The sequence below is a fragment of the Leptopilina boulardi genome, unplaced genomic scaffold (assembly GCF_019393585.1).
Source record: "Leptopilina boulardi isolate dan_hultmark-lab unplaced genomic scaffold, ZJU_Lbou_2.1 LbouV2_219, whole genome shotgun sequence".
Taxonomy (NCBI): domain Eukaryota; kingdom Metazoa; phylum Arthropoda; class Insecta; order Hymenoptera; family Figitidae; genus Leptopilina; species Leptopilina boulardi.
In genome coordinates this window covers 194,252-221,253 of record NW_026137773.1, presented here as the reverse complement: position 1 = coordinate 221,253, position 27,002 = coordinate 194,252, and the positions used below count along the sequence as shown (strand labels likewise).

Sequence of the window (27,002 nt, the reverse complement as noted above, 5' to 3'; positions counted from 1 at the left end):
GGCAAAACGTAATTTTATCAGAAAACAGCTTGACAAAATCATCAGTTTGTAATATTTTCTTTTTAAAAAAGTATCAGTTGAAGGAATTTTTACTTTCTTAAATTTCTAATAATTAAAAAATTAGAAATCTACATTTCTTAGTGGACAGAATTTTTACTTCTTCAGATTTATATTGATCCGAATGTTTATTTTTCACAACTTACAGTGCACCGAATGTTTATTGTAGTTAACCTACAACTATTAAAAGTTTATTTATATGCAATGACTTTTGAAAAGAATTGATATTAATTTTAAATGGCAAAATGACAGAAAAATTATTGCTCTGAACTCGTATTTGACATATTTTTTATTTTCCTAATTCATGTTTGATCATAATATTATAATTAATTAATTTATAAAGGTTCGACTATTATTTTAAATATTATTACTAAATGACAGAATATTTTTTACATAAAAATAACATTTGCCAGAATTTTTACTGAAACTTTTAAGGAATTGAAAGAAAATATTTTTCGCTCTTAATTGACGTTTGCCATAAAATGTTTTCTACAGGAATAAAAATGTACCCTAAAATTCATTTGTCAAAAATTACACTTGCCAGAATATTTATTGCCCTTAAATTGCAAATGACAGAATTGTTCTCTAACAAAATCAAAACTTGACCTACACATTTTTAATTGTTGTTGTTTCCTAACTCTGGTCTACGTCATCAACCTGGTTTGATTGTTTTTACAAAGATGGCGCGCAGAGTATTAGTTTTTAATAGAATTGAATAGAAATAAAAAAATTGATAAATCATCAGCAGTATTAAAGTTAATTTTTATTTACTAATAAATAAATATAATATTATTATTATATTGAAAATATAATTCAATAATAAATTGAATTATTTAGTGTTAAAGGTAGATAAATAAATTATAAATAAATAAACAATTTTATAAATTAATTGGTAAATGATATTTGTATTTATAATGAGTTGCATTATACTTACTGGAAAACGTCCAGAGCGGTGATCATTATAAAATTTATCCAAAATGACCTTGATTAGATTATTTGTTATATTATATTTTTAATATTGAAAATTGTTTAAATTTAAATATTATTTTTAAAAATTTCAATTAAAAATTTTTAAAAATCATTAGAGTAATAACCAAAATTCATTAAAAATTTATTATAATTGTATTTTTATTATAAAATTTTCATTTTTTTTAAAAGTAACAATCGCAAACATGTTAACACTTTAGTAAAAATAAAAGTTTGTTAATTTTAAACAATACAAATAACGTTGCAGATGCCTCTATATTCAATTTTCCTTTTATTGCTGATCGTAATTATAAATCTGCAAGTAAGTTTCGAATGGTCGTCTCAAGATTCTCACCGCTTGTTCAAGAAAGACAATTTTGTCCATATTTGGATTGTCCGTTATCATTTGCCAAAGCTCCTCAAAAAGTTCGTCCTTAATTTCATCTCGAAATTTCCGTCCTCTTCGGATCACGTGTCCATTTTCCAAAGATTGTAGATCCAACAGCAGATTTTCTTGTACTCGAACAAGTTTTTCTAAAATTTTATAAATTTTTATACAATTATACCTAAATAAATGTATTGAATATAAATAAAGAAATATATAATAATATAATAAATATATAAAAATAAATAAAATAAGTAAAATAATAATACTATTTTTTGAAAGAGAAAGTAAATTAAATATTGATACCAAGTATAAAATCTAAAAATTATAACATTTAGAAATTTTGCTTCTAATTTTTATTTTCTAATAAACAAAGTTTCATAAAAATCAAAAGACTGAACGCCGATTTTGAACGGTCTCATAAATAAAAATTAACTATAATAATCTTGGTATTCATTCATTCATTCATTCATTCCGTCCGGACCCCTGCTGGGTTTTCGGTGACAGAGAAAAGAACAAGTTATGGAGAGAAAAAGGTATATCTTTATTTTGCAAATGAGGGTTAGCTTGACCTGCAATCTGTTAAGAAGGATTAATTAATAACTCTGAGGACCCAGGTAATTATTTCTTTCTCCCTTTATCACGTGAAAAAGCTATAAAGAAAGTGTAAAACTGAATAGGTAATGCATACCTTTCTTTCTTACACCAAGAAATATAACATAAGTACTTCTTTGTTTAACATTGCGTTTCTCTATCTAGACGATTGAAAATGGCATAAGAACATCATCGTCTAAAATCTTAATCTTCTTCCATTTTTGTTTTAAAAATAAAAAAAAAATTCATTTATATGTATATATGTATGTAGGGGAGAGTGACAAACAGTGGAACACTTTTTTTCAAAGAGATATTAATATGTCAATTTTATATATTTTTGGACACTTTTTGGTACTACCATAAAATTTCAAGTTTTTGGAACTTGATACATTTTTCTTGTTTTTAAGGTTTGTGTTAAACAGTGGGACACCTATTATTAATAATTAAATAATGAATAATTGTTTCAATAATAATATTCTGCTTCATACTTTGTAAATACATATATATGTTTTGCATTAAATAACGTTAACAAATGTTTCAAAACACTCATAATTTAATAATAGTTTAAATTTTTATAATTTTTTATTACATTTCATTATGTACTCCGAGTTAATCTTCATTAACAAAGGTTCTATTGGCCAAGGGTTGGTACATCTTTATTTTTGTATATAATAAATGTGAAAAAAGAAATTATTACCTGGGTCCTCAGAGTTAATCCTCATTAATAAAGGTTCTATTGTCCAATGGTTGGTTCTTTTGTGGTATTTGTTCCGGGGTTTTAATACAGGTATAAATACGTATATATGTCATTTATAATGAACTACTGATTACTCATATAAGAGTGTCCTTTTTGCACTTACAAGTAACACTACCCAAATCTTTGCGCATTTTTTAGAGGAGCTAAAAATATTTGATACGTACATTTTTATATCGGCAATGAAGATGTTTTAAGGGTGGAAAACAGGGGTTGAAAAGTCATATTTTGAGTGGCAAAATATACATATCATGATCATTAAAGAAAGTTTAATTAAAATCATTATTTCATTATTTAAAAAATGTTTGACACTTCTTTCTTGATTTCCTAAAAGATACTGCTCGGTAGAAATTACCGTTATAAACCTTTTTGAATGGGGTGAGTGAAACCTTTAACCCTTTAAGAACCAAATATACAAAATTTTTGCATAATTTCACAACCAATTTTTCAAAGTGATTTGAATCGCTTGAAACTTGTTACTCGGGGGTTTTCGGGGTCGCTGATTACGAATTCGATGTCAGTTTTTCAAAATTCAAAATGGCGGATCCAATATGGCGGAAGACATTTTGAAAATCAACTGCAATTTGATTGAAACTTGTTACTCGGGGGTTTTCGGGGTCGCTGATTACGAATTCGATTAAAAATTGGAAAATTGAAAATGTCGGATTTAATATGGTGGGCGAAAAATTGGGAAAGGGGTGATTAAAATTTCGTAACGAAACTCATGTAGAATAGATAAAAAATAAATTATCTGTGAATTTTAAAGTTCCTAATTAGGATTCTAAAACCAATTTTCAAAAAAAACTGACATCGAATTCGTAATCAGCAACCCCGAAAACCCCCGAGTAACAAGTTTCAATCAAATTGCAGTTGATTTTCAAAATGTCTTCCGCCATATTAGATCCGCCATTTTGAATTTTGAGAAACTGACATCGAATTCGTAATCAGCGACCCCGAAAACCCCCGAGTAACAAGTTTCAAGCGATTCAAATCACTTTGAAAAATTGGTTGTGAAATCATGCAAAAATTTTGTATATTTGGTTATTAAAGGGTTAAAGGTTTTACTCACCCCATTCAAAAAGGTTTATAACGGTAATTTCTACCGAGCAGTATCTTTTAGGAAATCAAGAAAGAAGTGTCAAACATTTTTTAAATAATGAAATAATGATTTTAATTAAACTTTCTTTAATGATCATGATATGTATATTTTGCCACTCAAAATATGACTTTTCAACCCCTGTTTTCAACCCTTACAACATCTTCATTGCCGATATAAAAATGTACGTATCAAATATTTTTAGCTCCTCTAAAAAATGCGCAAAGACTCAAGTCAATCGGCGATTGGCACTTGGGTAGTGTTACTTGTTAGTGGCTGATCAGTAGTTACTGATTCATAGTTACTCATAGTTCTCTCATTCTTTTGGATATTTGGTAGTTTTATTGGATAAAAGGCAAAATTAATTATATTGGATTAAAGTAAAAATTGGTTATATTGAATTAAAGGAAAAATTAGTTATATTTAGTAAAAGGTAAAATTAGTTGTATTGAATTAAAGAAAAAATTGGTTATATTTAATAAAAGGCAAAATTGGTTATATTAGAGAAAGTGAGCAAAACGGTTAAAGATATTTAGATTTTCATGCATCAAAAATAAAATTAAACGAAGTATAATATGGCCAACATAAAAGAGTATGTTATTTTAAGTGATAAAGATTTAAAAATTATTGAAAATAGAAATAAATTGTTAAATTACATGCATATGTACAAATTTGAAGATTTATTAAGAAAAGATTCCAATTCTTTTTTTAATATGCAAAGTGCTTTGTATGTACAAATTCTTGATTTTATTGTCCTAATTAGAGACGGTGATAAACATATTTAAATACTTTTTAGCGGTAATAACAATTATGGTCACTGAATTTATGTCTATTACTATAGAGTAAGGCTTTATATTTTTGATAGCCTTAATAAGGGGTGTTTAAATGTGCAGCAAATAAAATATTTAATTAGATTGTTCCCTTTTAAACCAACAGTAGTTTTTGAAGCTGTTGATCAACAACCTTTTGGTAGTGTTGAGTGTGGAGTACATGCAATAGCATTTGCAACATCTATATTATTTAACGTAAGGCCAAACCGTGTAAATTATGAAACTGATAATAACAAAATGAGAAACCATTTTAAGTCAATGTTTGAAAATAATTGCTTAAATTATTTTCCGATAGTAAGAACGTCTCACAATAGGAATTCGATAATAGAGAATAATTAGAACCGTCTTTTCATAAATTGAACTCAGGAACATAAAAATTATATTTTAAACTATTGTTCTGTTTTTAATACTTTTCCCAGTAATAATATTAACAGAGTTCTATTAACACAAGAGTTAAAAATTAAACATTCTTTAAATGACACTAGTGAAAAGAAAATAATTCGTACAACTTATAATACTGTGAACAAAATTTTACCACATGAATATTTAACAATGAAAACTTTTCTGAGTAAAGAAAATGATAAAAAGATAAATCGCGCAATTAAAGAGAAGGGAAGAAAAAGGAAGGCAAGGCGCGAAGTTACATATGAGCAGTAAATAATAAGACAGGAGAATGAGAGATTGAGAAAACGTAATCGTAATAAAACAGAAATAAAAAAGAAAGAGCGCAAAAAAAATTTGACATGCAAAAAAAGAAATTATCTATAAAAACTGAAGATGGAAAGAAAATACGCAAGGATAAAAATTTGGCATGTAGGAAAAGAAAAATATCAATGGAAACTCAAGATGAAAAGAAAGTGCGTCAAGAAAATAATTTGTCATGTAAGAAGAAAAAATTTTCTACGGCAACGGAAGATGAAAAGAATGTGTGAAGAAAAGAATTTGACATGTAAAAACGATAATCGGAATAAAAAAAGTGCAGGAGTTGCAATAATGTCTTTTGAAGATTTAGATGAAAGTAAAGTACCACAGAATTATTTAGGTTTAATAAATGTAGAATGTAAGTTTTGTAACGCGTTACATTTTTTGTGTGAAAGACCGTAACATAGATACATCACGGAGGAATGTCCCCGTGAAAAGGACATTATGATATGTTAATTATCTGAGCCAATAATGACAGCGCGATTCTGATAAAAGATATTAAAACACTTTAATGAAATGAAAAGAAACTTGTTTATTATTAGAAACATTAAAAATAGTACAAAAGCAAAAAAATACTCTCCGTGCGCACTCGTCACGAGACAAAACAGTTTTATAGATACAACAATCGTAGTACAGAAACTACTTAGCGACGACAGCGCCATTGGCTGTTCAGTAAACTGATTCAAACAAATGACAAAATACTAAATTGCATCTTTTTCAACATGATATCGCCTGAATGTCACAAGAATATTCCCGGTTGATATCAGCTTGACATTCAAGGAATATTCCGTGCTACTTGGGTGGTAGATCCAATATAAAGAAATTTTTTTTTACATTTCTAATATTAAATTTTTTTGAAAAAAAATGAATAAAAAATATGGTTAATGCATACTAGCAACGTAGTCGGCCGCTTGCGGACGACAAAGTTGCTAGTATAAATTTATATTTTTTAAATATTTTTCTTAAAACGTATAAACTGGGTCAGAATTTCTCAAATGGATCAAAAAACAATTTTAAAGACAAAAAACTTTTTGGTTAACCTTATTAACAATTTAATTTTTTAACAGTTTAAAATGAAAATTTTTTATTTATAAGTGTTTTTTAAAAATTAATTTTTGATTTAAAAATCTCTTATTATTAATTCTTTTCTAAATTATTTATTTATAGAATGTCAATAAACAATTTTGTTCTTTTTGTCTTATCAACAATTTAAAAATTGTTAAATATTTAACCTATATTATTATATATAATTATTATATTATATTAGTATATATAAATTATTATTTAAGTAAATTAACTATAAATATTTATTTATTTAATTCTTGAGTAATTAAAAATTAATATTATTTATTGAAAACGATACGCTCGATTAAAACGTTCAACTTTATAGTTTTTATACTTTATGTACGTAATTATCATTTATAACAAATAATATAGTTATTATTACTATTCAAATATTTTATAAATAAATAAGTATTGCTAATTGACCTATTTCCCATTGAAGGATACTTTTTCTTTTAAGTGTTTTATACTCAAAAATGTCTCTAGAATATTAAAAAAAAATTAATTTTTGATGAGACATGAACACATTTTTTTATTATTATTTTATAAATAAACAATTTTAACAAGATATTAAAAATAGGAAAATTTAAAAATAAATATATTTTTTGTAAATTCCATTCCAAGATTTTAGAAACTTATATTTCAATTACGATATAATAAAAAAAATTTATCGTTCTAATTATTATATTTTTATTTTAGTTGATATGCATTTGAAAAATTCTGTCAGAAGTTGTACTTTATTTAAAAATGATTTTTTTACCATTCAAATAATTAACTATAATAATCTTGGTATTCATTCATTCATTCATTCATTCATTCATTCCGTCCGGATCCCTGCTGGGTTTTCGGTAACAGAGAAAAGAACAAGTTATGGAGAGAGAAAGATATATCTTTATTTTGCAAATGAGGGTTCGCTTGACCTGCAATCTGTTAAAGAGGATTAATTAATAACTCTGAGGACCCAGGTAATTATTTCTTTCTCCCTTTATCACGTGAAAAAGCTATAAAGAAAGTCTAAAACTGAATAGGTAACGCATAACTTTCTTTCTTACACCAAGGAATATAACATAAGTACTTCTTTGTTTAACATTGCGTTTCTCTATCTAGACAATTCAAAATGGCATAAGATCACTTTTTTTCAATTTTATATATTTTTGTCCACTTTTTGGTATTACCATAATGTTTGAACTCTTTTCCACATAATGCATATATTCTATTTAAATTATATTGTGATTAAATAGAAAAATTTCAAGTTTTTAGAACTTGATACTTTTTTCTTGTTTTGAAGGTTTGTGTTAAACAGTGGAACACTTATTATTAAATAATGAATAATTGTTTCAATAATAATATTCTGCTTTATACTTTGTAAATATATATGTTTTGCATTAAATAACGTTAACAAATGTTGCAAAACACTCATAATTTAATAATATTTTACATTTTTATAATACGATGTAAAGTTTCTTATGAAAAATTGCTATTATTTTTTTTTACGTTTACAGTACTGCTGATCATACGTCATAATTTGGTCATAACCTAAAAACAATTTGGAAGAAAATTTGAATAGTCGTTCTCTTATCAAGTGTTATTTTTCAAATGTTGCCGAACAATAATTGTAATAATTATAAATTTTGAATTTTTTAATGTTTTTTAGCATAAAAAAATCACATTTTTAGTCGCTGTGTAAGTATAAATGCGCATGCGTATAGCTGACACAACTTATAATTAGTGTTGCCAAAATCCACGTTTCATAAACTTAAATTTTTGCCTGTCCCAGTGTTTAATGTCGCATTGTTTAAATTGAGCAATCGCAAGAAATTATTTAAATAAAAATTGTTTGTAAAATTTTAAAATATTTTAAATTATTGGATATTATACTTAAAAACATGAGTAAACGAAGTAACAATTTTACTTTTTTTTAAACTGTCCTATCTATATAAAAATCAGCATTGTATTTCATGAAAAAATTTACTCCGTATCGTCATAAACAGTTGTTTTCAATTTTCTTTGTAAATAATGAATCAATGTGGCTAAAATATTTGGAGATAGTGTGTTGTCATAAACATGGTTTACATTTAAATTTTGGTCGAGTTTCTTTAAGTAGGTTTTCAGAAAATTAAAGTGTCCTACTGTTTAAACTGTCCCACTGTTTATCACTCTCCCCTACCTGTATTAGAGCCCCAGAAAATTTTAATAAAAAAATTTAAAAATTATTATCTGGCCCTTCAGAATTAATCTTCATTAACAAAGGCTCTATTGTCCAAGGATTGGTATTGTTTGTGGTAATTGTTCTGAGGGTCTAATACTGGTATATACATATTTTTTTTATTTTGAAAACAGAAAAAAAGAAGAGTAAGATTTTTAGGCGAAGATATTCTTATGTTATTTTGAATCCTCTAGATAAAGAAATGCAATATTAAATGAAAAAGTTAATGTGTTATATTCCTTGATGTGAGAAAGATAAATATACATTACCTCTTCAGTTTTTGACTTTTATCTTTATATTTCCATGTGATAATATTAGGGATAAAGAAATTATTACCTGGGTCCTCAGAGTTAATCTTCATTAACAAAGGTTCTATTGGCCAAGGGTTGGTACATCTTTATTTTTCTATATAATAAATGGGATAAAATAAATTATTACCTGTGTCCTCAGAGTTAATCCTCATTAACAAAGGTTCTATTGTCCAAGGGTTGGTTTTTTTGTGGCATTTGTTCCGGGGTTTTAATACAGGTATAAATATGTACATATGTTATTTGTAATGAACTACTGATTACTCATAAAAGAGTGTCCTTTTGCACTTATTGGCTGAAAAGTAGTTACTGATTCATAGTTACTCATAGTTCTCTCATTCTATTGGATATTTGGTAGTTGTATTGGATAAAAGGCAAAATTGGTTATATTTGATTAAAAGAAAAATTGGTTATATTGGATAAAAGGTAAAATTGGTTATATTTAATAAAAGGTAAAATTGGTTGTATTGAATTAAAGGAAAAATTGGTTATATTTGAAAAAAAGGCAAAATTGTTTATTTTAGAGAGAGTAAGCGAAAGGGTTAAAGATATTTAGATTTTCATAAATCAAAAATAAAATTAAACGAAGTATACTATGGCCAACATAAAAGAGTATGTTATTTTAAGTGATAAAGATTTAAAAATTATTGACAATAGAAATAAATTGTTAAATTACATGCATATGTTCAAATTTGAAGATTTATTAAGAAAAGATTCCAATTCTTTTTTCAATATGCAAAGTACTTTGTATGTACAAATGCTTGATTTTATTGTTCCAATTAGAGAAGGTGATAAAAATTTTAAAATACTTTTTAGCGGTAATAACAATTATTGTCACTGAATTTGTGTCTATTACGATAGAGTAAGGCTTTATATTTTTGATAGCCTTAATAAGGGGTGTTTAAATGTGCATCAAATAAAATGTTTAATTAGATTGTTCCCTTTTAAACCAACAGTAGTTTTTGAAGCTGTTAATCAACAACCTTTTGTAGTGTTAAGTGTGAAGTATATGCAATAGCATTTGAAACATCTATATTATATCACGTAACGCCAAACCGTGTAAATTATGAAACTGATAATAACAAAATTTGAAACCATTTTAAGTCAATGTTTGAAAATAATCGCTTAAATCATTTTCCGGCAGTAAGAACGTCTCACAATAGGAATTCGATAATAGAGAATGATTAGAACCGTCTTTTCATAAATTGAACTTAGGAACATAAAAATTATATTTTAAACTCTTTTTCTGTTTTTAATACTTTGCACAGTAATAATATTAACAGAGTTCTATTAACACAAGATTTAAAAATTAAGCATTCTCTAAATGACACTAGTGAAAAGAAAATAATTCGTACAACTGATAATAATGTGAACAAAATTTAACCACATGAATATTTAAAAATGAAGAATTTTCTGAGTAAAGAAAATGATAAAAAGATAATTCGAGCAATTAAAGAGAAGGGAAATAAAAAGAAGGCAAGGGGCGAAGTTATATATGAGCAGAAAATAATAAGTCAGGAGAATGAGAGATTGAGAAAACGTAATCGTAATAAAACAGAAATAAAAAAGAAAGAGCGCAAAAAAAATTTGACATGCAAAAAAAAGAAATTATCTATAAAAACTAAAGATGGAAAGAAAATACGCAAGGATAAAAATTTGGCATGTAGGAAAAGAAAAATATCAGTGGAAACTTAAGATGAAAAGAAAGTGCGTCATGAAAATAATTTGTCATGTAAGAAGAAAAAATTTTCTACGGCAACGGAATATGAAAAGAATGTTTGAAGCGAGGGGCTGTTCACTGAAAATCCAATTGAACAATATTTGAGAATTCATTAAAGATTTTTAAGGATTGCTAGTCATTTTTGTAATTCCTATTTTGAAATTAAGGGAAATAGTGCTTTAATTTTATTTAAAGTAATTACTTGCAAGAGTAAGATTGCAAGAAAAATAGATTAATTGTATAATTCGCCGCCGAATTCACTCGTATGTCTCCGTAACCATTCGTGACTCGCAACAATTCTTACTGCATGATTTAGAATTTTACTGGAATCGACGAGATTCGTTTGGATTCGCATAGTATTCGACAAATTCGAACGTCCTTTTCAATAATCGTCGGTAATCTCCAATTAAAATACAATATATTCAGAATCAAGAGATTTACATTTTCTTATGTTAATTGATGAATATTCGGAAGATACCTAGTATATTCTCTACATTACAAATCGGGTATTCGAGAGTGAACAGCCCCTCGGTTTGAAGAAAAGAATTTGACATGTAAAAACGATAATCGGAATAAAAATAGTGCAGGAGTTGGAATAATGTCTTTTGAAGATTTCGATGAAAGTAAAGTTCCACAGAATTATTTAGGTTTAATAAATGTAGAATGTAAGTTTTGTAATGCGTTACATTTTTTGTGTGAAAGACCGTCACATAGATAAATCACCGAGGAATGTTCCCGTAATGTCACAAAAATATTCCCGGTTGATATCAGCTTGACATTCAAGCAATATTTCGTGTTACTTGGGTAGTAGATCCTATATAAAGAAATTTTTTTTTATATTTCTAATATTAAATTTTTTTGAGAAAAAAAATGAATAAAAAATATGGTTAATACACACTAGCAACGTAGTCGGCCGCTTGCGGACGACAAAGTTGCTAATTAACTATAATAATCTTGGTATTCATTCATTCATTCCGTCCGGACCCCTGCTGGGTTTTCGGTGACAGAGAAAAGAACAAGTTATGGAGAGAGAAAGATATATCTTTATTTTGCAAATGAGGGTTCGCTTGACCTGCAATCTTTTAAAGAGGATTAATTAATAACTCTGAGGACCCAGGTAATAATTTCTTTCTCCCTTTATCACGTGAAAAAACTATAAAGAAATTCTAAAACTGAATAGGTAACGCATACCTTTCTTTCTTACACCAAGGAATATAACATAAGTACTTCTTCGTTTAACATTGCGTTTCTCTATCTAGACGATTGAAAATGGCATAAGAACATCTTCGTCTAAAATCTTAATCTTCTTCCTTTTTGTTTTAAGAATAAAAATAAATATTCATATATCTGTATATATGTATATAGGGGAGAGTGACAAACAGTGGGACACTTTTTTTCAAAGACATATTAATATGTTAATTTTATATATTTTTGGACACTGTTTAAATTAAGCAATCGCAAGAAATTATTTAAATAAAAATTGATTGTAACTTTTTAAAATATTTTAAATTATTGGATATTATACTTAAAAACATCAGTAAACGAAGTAACAATTACACTTTTTTTAAAACTGTCCTATTTATATAAAAATCAGCATTGTATTTCAAGAAAAAATTTACTCCGTAACGTCAAAAACTGTTTTTTTTAATTTTCTTTGTAAATAATGAATCAATGTGGCTAAAATTTTTGGAGATAGTGTGTTGTCACAAACATGCTTTACATTTAAATTTTGGTCGAGTTTCTTTAAGTAGTTTTTCAGAAAATTAAAGTGTCCTACTGTTTAAACTGTGCCACTGTTTATCACTCTTCCCTACCTGTATTAGAGCCCCAGAAAATTTTAATAAAAAAATTTAAAAATTATTACCTGGCCCCTCAGAATTAATCTTCATTAACAAAGGCTCTATTGTCCAAGGATTGGTAATGTTTGTGGTAATTGTTCTGAGGGTCTAATACTGGTATATATACGGGACGTTCCACGTCAAACGGAACAGACCTCTAGCCAAAAATTGGCTTGATAAAAAAAATTGTTTAAGGGCTGAAAAAACTTGTACACTCTTGTACTTTCGAAAGCAGTTGGGCGATTTTAGAAATTCAATATGGCGGCGCCTGTAGATGTGATATAAGTCATCAATGTCACGATTCGACAAATACAAACATGAATGAAATTTCCAAAATTAATTAAATTGAATCAAAAAATACACTTTTAAGCATTTTTGGGGTCGCTGAACACGAATCTGAAGTCAGATTTTAAAAATTCAAAATGGCGGATCCAAAATGGTGGTCGATTTTTAAAAATTTAATATTTTTCCTCGAAACTTGCTACTTGGGGGTTTTCGGGGTCGTAGAATACGAATCTGAAGTCAGATTTTAAAAATTCAAAATGGCGGATCCAAAATGGTGGTCGATTTTTGTTAAAATTCAATTTTTTTTTCTCAAAACTTGCTACTTGGGGGTTTTTTGGGTCGTAGAATACGAATCTGAAGTCAGATTTAAAAAATTCAAAATGGCGGATCCCAAATGGTGGTCCATTTTTGTTAAAACTCCGTTTTTTTCAAAACTGGTTACTACCACCATTTTGGATCCTCCATTTTAAATTTTTTAAATCTGACTTCAGATTCGTATTCTACGACCCAAAAAACCCCCGAGTAACCAGTTTTGAGAAAAAAATTGAGTTTTAACAAAAATGGACCACCATTTGGGATCCGCCATTTTGAATTTTTAAAATCTGACTTCAGATTCGTATTCTACGACCCCGAAAACCCCCAAGTAGCAAATTTCGAGGAAAAATATTAAATTTTTAAAAATCGACCACCATTTTGGATCCGCCATTTTGAATTTTTAAAATCTGACTTCAGATTCGTATTCAGCGACCCCAAAAATGCTTGAAAGTGTATTTTTTGATTCAATTTAATTAATTTTGGAAATTTTATTCATGTTTGTATTTGTCTAATCGTGACATTGATGACTTATATCACATCTACAGGCGCCGCCATATTGAATTTCTGAAATCGCCCATCTGCTTTCGAAAGTATAAGAGTGTACAAGTTTTTTCAGCCCTTAAACGATTTTTTTTATCAAGCCAATTTTTGGCTAGAGCTCTGTTTCGTTTGACGTGGAACGTCCCATACATATTTTTTTTTATTTTGAAAACAGAAAAAAAGAAGAGTAAGATTTTTAGGCGAAGACATTCTTATGTTATTTTGAATCCTCTAGATAGTGAAATGCAATATTAAATGAAAATGTTTATATGTTATATTCCTTGATGTGAGAAAGAAAGATATACATTACCTCTTCAGTTTTTGCCTTTTATCTTTATATTTCCATGTGATAATACACGGAAAAAATTTCGAGACGTCAGACGTGCCGATGTCATTGTAAACCTACAGTACATTTCATTATGTACTCAGAGTTAATCTTCATTAACAAAGGTTCTATTGGCCAAGGGTTGGTACATCTTTATTTTTCTATATAATAAATGTGAAAAAAGACATTATTAGCTGGGTCCTCTAGAGTTAATCCTCATTAACAAAGGTTCTATTGTCCAATGGCTGGTTTTTTTATGGTATTTTTTCCGGGGTTTTAATACAGTTATGAATACGTATATATGTTATTTATAATGAACTACTGATTACTCATATAAGAGTGTCCTTTTTGCACTTATTGGCTGATCAGTAGTTACTGATTCATAGTTACACATAGTTCTCTCATTCATTTGGATATATGGTAGTTTTATTGGATAAAAGGCAAAATTGGTTATATTGGATTAAAGTAAAAATTGGTTATATAGAATTAAAGGAAAAATTGGTTATATTTAGTAAAAGGTAAAATTAGTTGTATTGAATTAAAGGAAAAATTGGTTATATTTAATAAAAGGTCAAATTGGTTGTATTGAATTAAAGACAAAATTGGTTATATTTAATAAAAGGCAAAATTGGTTATATTACAGGGAGTGAGCAAAAGGGTTAAAGATATTTAGATTTTCATGAATAAAAAATAAAATTAAACGAAGTATACTATGGCCAACATAAAAGAGTATATTATTTTAAGTGATAAAGATTTAAAAATTATTGAAAATAGAAATAAATTGTTAAATTACATGCATATGTACAAATTTGAAGATTTATTAAGAAAAGATTCTTTTGTATGTACAAATGCTTGATTTTATTGTCCCAATTAGAGACGGTGATAATCATATTCAAATACTTTATAGTTTTTGAAGCTGTTGATCAACAACCTTTTGGTAGTGCTGAGTGTGGAGTATATGCAATAGCATTTGCAACATCTATATTATTTAACGTAATGCCAAACCGTGTAAATTATGAAACTGATAATAACAAAATGAGAAACAATTTTAAGTCAATGTTTGAAAATAATCGCTTAAATCATTTTCCGACAGTAAGAACGTCTCACAATAGGAATTCGATAATAGAGAATGATTAGAACCATCTTTTCATAAATTGAACACAGGAACATAAAAATTATATTTTTAGTAATTATATTCCCAGTAATAATATTAACAGAGTTCTATTAACACAAGATTTAAAAATTAAACATTCTCTAAATGACACTGGTGAAAAGAAAATAATTCGTACAACTGATAATAAGGTGAACAAAATTTCACCACATGAATATTTAAAAATGAAAAATTTTCTGAGTAAAGAAAATGATAAAAAGATAAATCGAGCAATTAAAGAGAAGGGAAGAAAAAGGAAGGCAAGGCGCGAAGTTTCATATGAGCAGAAAATAATAAGACAGGAGAATGAGAGATTGAGAAAACGTAATCGTAATAAATCAGAAATAAAATAGAAAGAGCGCAAAAAAAATTTGACATGCAAAAAAAGTAATTATCTATAAAAATTGAAGATGGAAAGAAAATACACAAGGATAAAAATTTGGCATGTAGGAAAAGAAAAATATCAATGGAAACTCAAGATGAAAAGAAAGTGCATCAAGAAAATAATTTGTCATGTAAGAAGAAGAAAGATGAAAGGAATGTGTGAAGAAAAGAATTTGACATGTAAAAACGATAATTGGAATAAAAAAAGTGCAGGAGTTGCAATAATGTCTTTTGAAGATTTAGATGAAAGTAAAGTTCCACAGAATTATTTAGGTTTAATAAATGTAAAATGTAAGTTTTGTAACGCGTTACATTTTTTGTGTGAAAGACCGTCCCATAGATACATCACGGAGGAATGTCCCCGTGAAGAGGACATTATGATATCGCCTAAATGTCACAAAAATATTCCCGGTTGATATCAGCTTGACATTCAAGCAATATACCGTGCTACTTGGGTGGTAGATCCAATATAAAGAATTTTTTTTTACATTTCTAATATTAAATTTTTTTGAAAAAAAATGAATAAAAAATATGGTTAATGCACACTAGCAACGTAGTCGGCCGCTTGCGGACGACAAAGTTGCTAGTTATACTGTAAAATCGGAAAAGTCAATCCTAATAAGTTTATTGACTTTTATTTGTGACCAAAAAATTGAAAATTCATTACAATTTATGACCACAAAATCAAAAGTAAAAAACTGTTGTATGTTCGTTACTTCTTGCACTCTAGCATCAAGTTTTTATACTACCCATTTATTTATATCTTGTTATGTATACATAATTTTAATTTTGTGATCATAAATTATAATGAATTTTTAATTTCTTGCGGTTGCAAATGAAAGTCTAGGAATTGTTATTTAATGCTCACTTGACTTTAGATTGTACGATAATTGTTTAAATTAAGAAAAAATAAGTTACTTTTAAAAAATTACAACTGATGATCTCTTTTTTTAAAATCTTTTACGTTCAAATACCCTTAAAAATTTTATTTTAACCCCATTTTTTCAAAATTAAATTTATTTAGTTTTGTGCAATTTTTTAAAATTATTAATATATAAATGAGACATTCCACGCCAAATTGACATATAATGAAAATTGACATTTTCAAATTGGCTCAAATTTTTTTAACTTTTTATACTCCATGAAAAAGGGGTCCATGATTTTTTTCAAATTTTTTTATGCAGCCATTTAAGAGATATGAATTTTTCAAAATTTACAATTTTTAAGAAAAACATTTTTTTGATTGCTCATAACTTCTGCACAAATGGATCAATTTTAATGTTACCTATATGAAAAATTTCATTTTTTTGATGAACTTTTCAAAAATTTGACGCAAAAAATTATCGAAAAATTATTTACCACGTTTTTTGTAATTTATTTGTTAAAATCTTATTTTGAAAATTGTTTGTATCCTTCAATTTTCTTGAAATAATTTTTAAACAAAACTATTTCTTTTTACGCAAATTTTAAGCCTAATCCCGACGTGGGTAAATGATTTTTACTATTTTTTCAGGATTTTTTTAAATTATCAAAATTGAGTATTTTCTCATGCAAACCTCAGATTATTTTGTTATTACACATTCTTATATATTTTTATGCGCTAATTATAAAAATCATAGTCACAATGACCGAACACTTGATTTTTATAGTGAAAACCATGAAAAATACCATAATTTAATGGTTTTTTGTTTCCATCTCATAAAATATGCAAAATTTTAAAAAACGGTTCAGACAAAAGTTGTAGATCTCGTAAAAATACATTTTTCACGTATTACACTATTTTTGTTAAAACTTATTCTTTGTCTCAAAAAATGCCAAAAATGTTTAAACCACCATTAAAAAAACTGATTTCTACATTATTATTAGTTTTTGGCAAAAAACCATAATACATAAAAAAATGTATTTTTATGAGATCTACAACTTTTGTTTAAAGCATTTTTTAAAATTTTGTATATTTTATGAGATAAAAAAAATTATTTACCCTCGACGGGATTAGGCTTAAAATTTGCGTAAAAAGAAATAATTTTGTTTAAAAATTATTTCAAGAAAATCGAAGGATACAAACAATTTTGAAAATAAGATTTTAACAAATAAATTACAAAAAAGTGGTAGGGTCAACCGGGGTAAATCCGAACGCTTTTAGTAAGTTTCAACAATAACATAAGTTTTTTCTTTAAAAAAAAAAAATACTTCCGGTATTCTGGTGCATGAAGTTGTTACTTTACTTCCATAGAACAATTTTATGGGGTAGCAAAATTTTTTGATAAATTACAATCGCAGGAAACTTAGCGTTCGTATTTACCTCGATACTTTGCAACTTTCCTAAAATACCGGGGTAAATACGAACGCCACTGTATTTCAGAAAAATCTTAGGGAAAATAAATTTAAAGTATTGCAATTGTTAAACTTATATAAAAACTCAAAAAAAATACGATAATAAACCTATTATGAAATAATGCATCATATATAAATACAAAAATCAAACAGGTTAAAAATTAAAATGCATTACACAATTAAAACCTTCAATAACTTTATCAAATCATAACGGATTTTTGCAAAACTTGGTACAAAAAGTATTTTGGAGTGATTGAATGTAAATACAAAAATAAAAGTCAAATTTTTTAAATTCAAAATGGCGGACTTTCCTAAAACTTATTTTTAAAAATGATCAAATTTGCTAACCCTGAAACCCCCCGAGTAACAATTTTCGAGTGAATCCAATGAATTTTTTAATTCTCGTCCGCCATTTTGAATTTTGAAAAACTGACTTGAAATTGGTAATTAGCGACCCCAAAAACCGTAGAATACCAAATTTTATTAAGATCCTGAAAAACTTTTTTCAACAAACCATTTGGCAAAAAAATTGAAACACTCCTTCGAGAGAACAGAGATTAAGTTTTTGCTTATTAATTACTAACGAGGATACGTATAGAAAGAAAAACTTTTTTCTATGTACTTTTATAATGTTAAAATAATAGTGTAATGAAATAAAAACAATTTTGTGTGGCTCTGATGTAAAAAAAATGATTGAAAATACCGTTCGGATTTACCCCGGTTTTCCAATTTTCCTGGGTAAATACGAACGGTCTGATATTATTAATAAAATTTTACAGAAGGCAAAAATGAAAAATAGTTTCTGTTCTAGTATTCATAACAAACAATTATAAATAATAAAATAAATTTTTAGCTTCTTTTTCTTCAAATACGAGACAAAATACTGAAAGAGTGTCATCTTTGATTTTCAATCTTTTTTGCAATACTCGTTATCTTTGTTTATGCTGTTGCTAATTAACAAACGAAAAATGGGATAATACTTAGAATCTCTTGAAGAGGATCTGAGGTAAAATTTCTCATATCGAACTTATTTTAAAAAATTTTAATTAAGCTGAAATAATTAGCGTTCGGATTTACCCCCCGTTCGGATTTACCCCGGCTGACCCTAAATAATTTTTCGATAATTTTTTGCATCAAATTTTTAAAAAATTCATCAAAAAACTGAAAATTTCTATCTAAGTAACATTAAAATTGATCCATTTTTATAGAAGTTATGAGCCATCAAAAAAATGTTTCTCTAAAAAATTGTAAATTTTGAAAAAATATTTCTCTTAATGGGCTGGATAAAAAAATTTGAAAAAAATCATGGACCTCTTTTTCATGGAGTATAAAAAGGTAAAAAAATTTGAGCCAATTTAAAAATGTCAATTTTGATGATATATGAATTTGGCGTGGAATGTCTCAAATACAAAAAAAAATTAAAATTATATATAAATTACATAATTTTTGCCTCATATTCAACAGTTATTAATAATTTTTCAATATTTTAAAAGTATTACTAGTGAACATCCAAATGTTGGGGTGAGCACCAAATTTGTTGATCAATGTGTGATGGTATGCTTCTAAGCAGTTATTAGTTCTTCTGATTAAACCAAAAACACTGAAAACATTTGGAGTAACTATTCTAAACCATTCGCGTTCAAAATATTGCAAGAATCTGTTCATTGTTTGTTGAATCGCTTGAGGCATGTTAGCTTTAATTTGATCAAAGGCATCTCGGGTTTGATTAGCTGGTAACAAGGGTAAAGCCAAAAGTAATAAAAATACGTGCCTAGCTTCTGCATTGTTCTTCAAATAAACTTTTAAGCCTATATGACATGCATATTTAACATTTGTCTGAAAATAATTTATTCCAATTGTCACTAAATCTGAATTAGTGATAATTATACCACTGATACACCAATCAGTGTATATATGCACAGAAAACCCAGTGAAATTTCGCTAATTCATCAACGTATATACGCTGATTGGAATTAGTGGTATATTTATAGCTGAGAATCAGTAAGATTACACTGATTCAGATTTAAAGAGTTTACTAACAATAATTCATCTGAAGTTGTTGTGATAGTTTAGGTTAATTATACTATATTTATTTAAGTGCAAGTATAATAAAATTTTTGTTATTATATAATTTTATGCCTTTGTGTGGTTTATACAATTTAAATTTAATATTTTGTCCTCTTTAAGTACACAAAAAGTAAACACATGTTTAATTGAAAATTATTTTTATAAATTAAAAAATTCTAAAGGTGACATTTTTTTATGATAAATACCTTGCAGAAATGAAAATGGCATCCATGTATATCAGCACCAGGAAACTCCTCTCGAATAGCCTTTTTCAACGCTTTTTCGTAGTCGATCATACACTCATTGATTACCAATTCTGGTAATAATCTTTTAATCTCTCGAAATACCGCGGCATAAGCCCTCGTACTTTTGCGCTCCATAAGTGACCAAACAAAAGGCATAGTCTGATGAATAAAAATAAAATTAATGAAGTATGTTTCTTAAATACAGTGAGATAGTGTGTTATTATAGTGTCAATATAACGAAGCTCCAGAAAAAGTTATACAAGAGGAAAAATTAAGGTTAGTATGCCTTTTATGTAAATAATTTTAAAAATTATAATTAAATATGTTTTTAAAAATAATATTAAGCAGATGGTGTATTTATTTATTTACTGCATTAATAAAGAAGTATGCAACAGTAAATAACATTTCAATTAAAACGTTTTATAATTGCATTAATAAATTTTAAAAACATTTGAAATAACAATTTTTTAAAAATCTTGCAATTTAATTATGATGATAGAATTCAATCTATGGTCTTTTAAAATAAAGTACTGTATTTTTAAACAAAGTAAATTTCTCTCTTACTTGTCCGTATCTAACAGTCATTACAGTAAAAAATTGCCAAAGTCTCAAAGATCCTGGGACTATTTTAAATGTTGCATCCAGATAGAAAGTAGTATTATTTCCTATTATTTTCCGGGCATATTCAATATCCATATACACTGCTGATGATGTCAAGTCGGGATGCAGAACATAAGAGACGTTGACGTTGCCATCGGTTGATGCTTTCAAATTGTCAAGTTAGTTTTTTAGGATGGGTATTTTAACATAATAAAGTGTGAAATTACAAAAGTAAACAATAAATTCTTTGAACAAATTAATGACTTTATTAGAACGATCTAAAGCGAACAGCTCGATGCTGAGAACTGAGGATTTTTTCGGCGCATGACAAATGAGAGCGCATTTCTTTAATTACGCCACCTATATTATAAAATCTTAATTTAATTACCGCGTATTTTTAAAAACAATATTAATTCGTTAATGTGACATCCTCCCACCATTGAGATGGTTTGAATAAACAAAGTATTATTTATTACATCTCAATCAATATAACTATTTAAATCGAATACAATGCAATGAAAATTTTCTTCAATTATAAGTGAGTCTATCGGGTTTCCTTATTTTTCTTCCACTCCTCGTAGTTACAACCTTAGGAACGGAGTTCGTTGTTTTTTCAATTTCACAAATTGTTTCATCAATTTTGTCATTTTTCTGAGTTTGTATAATTTCTTTATATTTGTCGATTACAATTTCGTCGTTAGATATTTCCGAATCGTTAAATTTTAATTCTAAAGGATGAATCCTTTGAATTGGTCTTGTCAATTCACCGTTAGAAGTGGCCAAGCGAACAACTCGAATTTCGCCATCTTTACCCGTAATTACTTTCTTAACTTTAGCTAAAGGCCAATCTATTCGTTTTTTATCGTCTACTTCAATCAATACAATATCATTCTCAGTCACACTTCTTGTATTCTTTATTTTACAATTTTTAATCACAAGTGAGCCTAAATACTCATTTCGAAATCTGCTACGAAGTGCTTCTTTAACCTTTTGACGATACATGTACTTTCTGTCTAATTGACAATTTTCTATTTGATCTAAATCTACGACGCCAATTTCCTTGATTTCTTGTAGAAACATGGATGGAGAAAGCGGGACCACTTCATGATCATTTTCGGACAAAAATGTAATTGGACGCGAATTAATGACGGCTTCAGAGTCTAGTAAAACCGTCAACATTTCTTCATAGTTTAGACATGATCTTTTTAAAGTACGTCTCAATAATCTTTTTAATATCCCGTTCATGCGTTCCCAAAATCCGCCCCACCAAGCTGCAGCAGGGGGATTGAAAATCCACTGAATCTGTCTCATTGCTCTAGTCTGGGCCAGCTTTGTAAAATCTATGCGTTTCAACGAATTATTTAAGCCAACGAAATTCGTTCCATTGTCGCTATAGATAATGGAGGGTCTACCGCGTCTTGCGATATGTCGTCTCAAAGCTAACAGGAATGAGGCTGTAGACAATGAAGTAACTAATTCGAGGTGTACAGCTCTAAAAATCGCGCAAGTAAATAGACAAATCCATGCTTTTTGACCTCCTTTAAGATAAATAGGACCCGTAAGATCAACTCCTAATATTTCAAAAACGGCAGCGTCCCTAACACGATTTTGAGGCAAAGGTGCAGGAATTGTTTGCAAGGCTTTCGAGTCGTGTCTTTGGCAGTCTACGCAGCGGCGAATAATTATTCGAATAATTTTTCTTCCGCCTAGAATCCAAAATTTTTCTCTAAGACTGTTCATTAAGATTTCTACACCCGCGTGATTTAATTCCTTGTGTTTTTCTTCAATAATCATTTTAGTAATCTCGTGATTACCTGGTAAAACTACTGGACAGCGAAAGTTGAATAAATCTTTGCGCAAAACTATTTTAGTTTTTATTCTACTCAAACCTTGCTCATCCCTGAAAGGCACGAATTGCTTGACTCGCTCATCCTCGATGCCTGTGAAAGTTTCTTGTTGAATTAATTTTATTAACAAATTTTCCGCGTTTTGTATTTCGTGAAAGGTCAAATCTTGCGTTATTCGCGATTCTTTCGTACTCCTACAATTTTTCGCAAATCTGAAAATCCATGCTACCACGCGTTTGAGTTTAAAAAAGTCAGAGCATTCTTTTATTAAACCGGAAGTATCTGTTGTTTCAGAATTTTTCAAAGTATACATTAATACCGTATTTCTTTTTGTTTTGTCTGTACTACTCTTTTTTAACTCATTCGTTATTTCTGATTCATCGCAAATCGATTCAAATTTCGGCCAGTCCTGATTTTTCAAATACAACCAAGTCGGACCCTCCCACCAATTTGACGAAATCAGTTGATCGATATTGCATCCTCTAGACGGTAAATCTGCCGGATTGGAATTACCTGGCACGTGGTTCCATTGATCGGGATTTGAACGTTTCCGGATTTCTTGGACGCGATTCCAAACAAAGGTTCCCCAATTACAATCCCGACGAATCCAGGCAATGACAGTTGAGGAGTCTGACCAATAAAAAATTTTTATTTTATTCACGTCTATTGCATCGACGGAGCTTAAAATGGATTCCGTTAAACGTATACCGATTGTTGCCGCTAAGAGTTCGAGACGCGGAATACTTTGTCGCGTTTCTGAGTTATTTTTCTTTAGTGGAGCTACTCTCGTTTTAGCTTGAATAAAATTTACGCGGATCCCCGATTCATTTTCGATTCTAATGAATACTACAGCGGCATAAGCGATTTGACTAGCATCGCAAAACGTATGTATGCTAATATCGTCGTCTGGATTTATATCTCCAAAAATGACCCGGGGTATTTTTACTTCGCTTAAATTTTTTAAATTGTCTACCCATTTTAAAAATCGAAATTTCACGTTTTCATCTACTTCGTCGTCCCATGCTAAATTCTGAGCCCACGTCTCCTGAAGTAAAATTCTTGGGCATAACATAATAGGACAAACCATTCCCAATGGATCGAATATTCGATGAGCAGACGAAAGTATTTTTCTTTTAGTGATTTTTTCATCTCAACACTGGTCCAGGGCAGACAGATTCAGCGAAAAACAGTCATCCTCTTTATTCCAGATCAATCCCAGAACTACAGCTTGGCTTTGGTGCGAGTTATCGTGATTATACTCCCACCCTCGAAGATCGAACCCAGCTTCCTCCATCACAGCTCTAGAATCGATAATGAAATTCGTTAATTCTTCGCTTGAATTGACACTTGCTAAACAATTGTCAACATAAAAACTTTTTTTGAGTTTAGCAATATTTTCTTTACTGTACTTTGTTATTGATCCATCAAGTAAACCGTCTAAAGTTTTTTGTAAATGCTCATTTATTACGACATTTAAAATAAAGGAACTCGAATTGACACCAAAAACTACTCGACGATGACGTAAAATTACAGTTTCTCCATTGTCTGATAACCATAAAAATCTTAAGGAATCTCTGTCTCTAGGATCAATACTAATTTGCAAGAAAGCTTTTTTAATGTCTGAAACGATACCAATCTTACCTTGACGAAAGCGTAATAAATTAGATGTTACCATTTCGATGAGGTTGGGACCTCTCTCCAAACATTCGTTGAGCGACGGTGATGACTTATCCCTGGCTGAACCGTCGAATACTGGTCTCAGTTTGGTTGTACTATTTTCCTTCAATACGTGGCGATGTGGTAAATAACGACCCCATTGATCTTCTTCTTCCTTTGGAACGTACTCGATTATGCCTTCCTGCATCCAGTCATCTAATACTGCATCGTAGGCCTCGTACAGTTCCTCGGACTTCAATTTTTTCACCGTAGATTGGAGACGTCTCATAGCCATGTCCTTGTTGTCTTTTAGTTCAGGATGATTTGGTAACCACGGCAATTCAACTTCGTAACGGCCTTCTTCATTCATTTTTAGCGTTTTCAGGAGCTCTTGGGTAACCTCTTCTTCGAGTTGACCTTGTGTTTTTAATTCAATCGGGTCTTTTATCCCCAGAACTTCCAAAGACCATAAATCACTGATATTATCATTTTTCACGAATAGGGTGGTTGCAAGTAAAATAGGATTCTCTCGTTCAATATCATTTTGTGGAACTTCGCCCATCAATGTCCACCCAAGAACGGTTTCCACTGCAACTAAACCACAATCGAGAAGTTTTCGTTGACCGGTTAACAATCTGCCAGCAAAATCAGCTCCAATCAACAACGCAACAGAATTATCATTAGTTTCGAAATCACTGATTTTAATGTTCAATTTTTTAAGTTCTTGAATCCAAATACCGTTTTTTACCGAGGGTACGTGATTGCAAATCACGTTCTGATCAAGAGCGACGAAATTAAACGAATTTCTGTCATTTAAACTTTCCAAACGAACGTTGTATTTTTTATGCGTAACCGTACCGGAATTTTTACCACCGAATAAAGAATGTATCATTAGCTGTTCCGAAATAGGCTCATAACCTATCAGTTTACACATTTCTTTTGTGATATATGATTTCTGAGACCCGGTATCTATTACAACGCGCACAGAAATTCCTTTATTTTCGTTGCACAATTTTACTTTTAGAGTTTGCATGAAGACTTCAGGATCATTGCTCTGATTAGCCAAAATGCAATCATTTTTAACCGATGTAGAATCATCTGTAACATTCTTCGTTTCGAGGTTAGGACACATTATTAAAACATGTCAACGAGAGCACCACTCACATTTCAACTTAGTAGTACACTGTCTGGACCCGTGTCCAAATTTTAGACAATTAAAGCAAGCGTGTTTACATTTGACGATTTCGCGTCTTTGTACAATTGTCATTTTTTTAGCTTTTTCACAAGTAGCATTTTGATGATCGGTAGAGTCACAAAATAAACACGGTTGAATTTTGTCTTTTGTTGACAATAATCCCGTAGCCGAGGGAATGTTTTTATCATCACTGCGATTTTTTGATTTTTTATTTTTCGCGTTATCACTTTGCTCACTCGATTTTAAATCAAAACCCTTCACAGCCATTGAAATACGAACTTCGTTATGAACTTCGGCTTCGAGAAATTTGATAAGTTGCGTTAACCTATCTTCAGCATGTATTTCGGCATTTTCGGTATCTTGCGTAACACTAGCATGCATGGCGCTGCTCCGTTGCCAAGCGCGAAGTAGTTCCTCTGGTAAGGAAGATTCCACTAGGGGAAATAACATGGCGGCGCACTTGTCGGAGGTAACACCGAGGGACTCTAGGGCCCGCAAATGAGATTCAATTTTATCATATAACGTGGAGAGTTGAATATCTTTTGCCGGTGTAATAGAATTCTTCAGTACCAACTGCAAAAGTTCTCTCACGTAAACTTCTATTTGCAGACTATCATTACCGAATCTATTTTTTAATCCAGATATTACTTTGTCGTAATTATCTCCCGTGGGGGGATAACTTTTCACTAAACATGCGGCTCGTGAATTCGGAATCATCGCCTGTATTAAATATTGGAATTTGTCCTCCTTGGATAAATTCGAATCTTCATGGATTTTCTTGAATAAGCTCCAGAATTGAAGCCATTCCTTGATGTCGCCTCCAAATTTACACAACTCGATTTGTGGCAATCTGTAGGTTTTTCGACTTTCAGTTTGTGGCGTGGTTCCGTTGTGCGTCACAACAACGTCGGTCGGTGCATTTAAGCGTTGTTCCACGTTGAATCTTGCTGATAAGTATTTTCTCTTGTATTCATCAGCCTCTTCGACTTCTCTTTCGAGTGCTTCATCCGTTGTTTCTGGATCTTCTAATATGTAGTCGATGAATTTTTCAGTCGTGGCGGACAATTGTGTCATTTTTTCTTCCAACATGTGAAAGGAAATTTTTAGACTTTGTGCGTTTATGTCCGCTTCAAGTCCTTGATTCAAAACGTTGAGTTCTCTTGTGAAACTTGCACGTTGCAGTCTTTTTTTCTTTTTTAGGTCGTCCATTTTGTTTCGCGTCGGAATATAGAACACTTTTCAACATAAATTATTTTCACACACGAATAACCCGGGTCCTGTCACGGTCGCCAAAATGTCAAGTTAGTTTTTTAGGATGGGTATTTTAACATAATAAAGTGTGAAATTACAAAAGTAAACAATAAATTCTTTGAACAAATTAATGACTTTATTAGAACGATCTAAAGCGAACAGCTCGATGCTGAGAACTGAGGATTTTTTCGGCGCATGACAAATGAGAGCGCATTTCTTTAATTACGCCACCTATATTATAAAATCTTAATTTAATTACCGCGTATTTTTAAAAACAATATTAATTCGTT

General features: G+C 29.4%; 4 protein-coding genes across 4 annotated transcripts; all 4 read right to left on the bottom strand.

The window, feature by feature from the left end:
• Positions 1 to 19,318: 19,318 nt before the first annotated feature.
• LOC127279599 (uncharacterized) lies at positions 19,319 to 20,748 on the bottom strand. The gene is made up of 3 exons (XM_051302039.1): positions 20,728 to 20,748; positions 20,125 to 20,322; positions 19,319 to 19,687 (listed from the first exon to the last, which is right to left on the bottom strand). The coding sequence occupies exons 1-3, from the start codon at positions 20,746 to 20,748 to the stop codon at positions 19,319 to 19,321; spliced, it is 588 nt and encodes a 195-aa protein (XP_051157996.1).
• Positions 20,749 to 21,291: 543 nt separating this feature from the next.
• Positions 21,292 to 23,697, bottom strand: LOC127279598 (uncharacterized). Its single transcript, XM_051302038.1, has one exon. It carries the CDS (start codon positions 23,695 to 23,697, stop codon positions 21,292 to 21,294), a length of 2,406 nt encoding a protein of 801 aa, XP_051157995.1.
• A 63-nt stretch (positions 23,698 to 23,760) lies between these two features.
• LOC127279597 (uncharacterized) lies at positions 23,761 to 25,398 on the bottom strand. The gene has a single exon (XM_051302037.1). The coding sequence runs from the start codon at positions 25,396 to 25,398 to the stop codon at positions 23,761 to 23,763; it is 1,638 nt and encodes a 545-aa protein (XP_051157994.1).
• Positions 25,399 to 25,410: 12 nt separating this feature from the next.
• Positions 25,411 to 26,670, bottom strand: LOC127279596 (uncharacterized). The gene has a single exon (XM_051302036.1). The coding sequence runs from the start codon at positions 26,668 to 26,670 to the stop codon at positions 25,411 to 25,413; it is 1,260 nt and encodes a 419-aa protein (XP_051157993.1).
• Positions 26,671 to 27,002: the final 332 nt, after the last annotated feature.

What these genes read in the sequence shown, in the direction of transcription:
- LOC127279599 (XM_051302039.1), bottom strand. Translation starts at nt 20,748, where the DNA reads ATGACTGTTAGATACGGACAA. An exon ending in TGACTGTTAGATACGGACAA is followed by an intron (nt 20,323 to 20,727) that starts GTAAGAGAGAAA and finishes TTTATTCATCAG; the next exon opens with ACTATGCCTTTTGTTTGGTC. An exon ending in GCCATTTTCATTTCTGCAAG is followed by an intron (nt 19,688 to 20,124) that starts GTATTTATCATA and finishes AATTATTTTCAG; the next exon opens with ACAAATGTTAAATATGCATG.
- LOC127279598 (XM_051302038.1), bottom strand. Translation starts at nt 23,697, where the DNA reads ATGGTTTGTCCTATTATGTTATGCCCAAGAATTTTACTTCAGGAGACG.
- LOC127279597 (XM_051302037.1), bottom strand. Translation starts at nt 25,398, where the DNA reads ATGTGTCCTAACCTCGAAACGAAGAATGTTACAGATGATTCTACATCG.
- LOC127279596 (XM_051302036.1), bottom strand. Translation starts at nt 26,670, where the DNA reads ATGGACGACCTAAAAAAGAAAAAAAGACTGCAACGTGCAAGTTTCACA.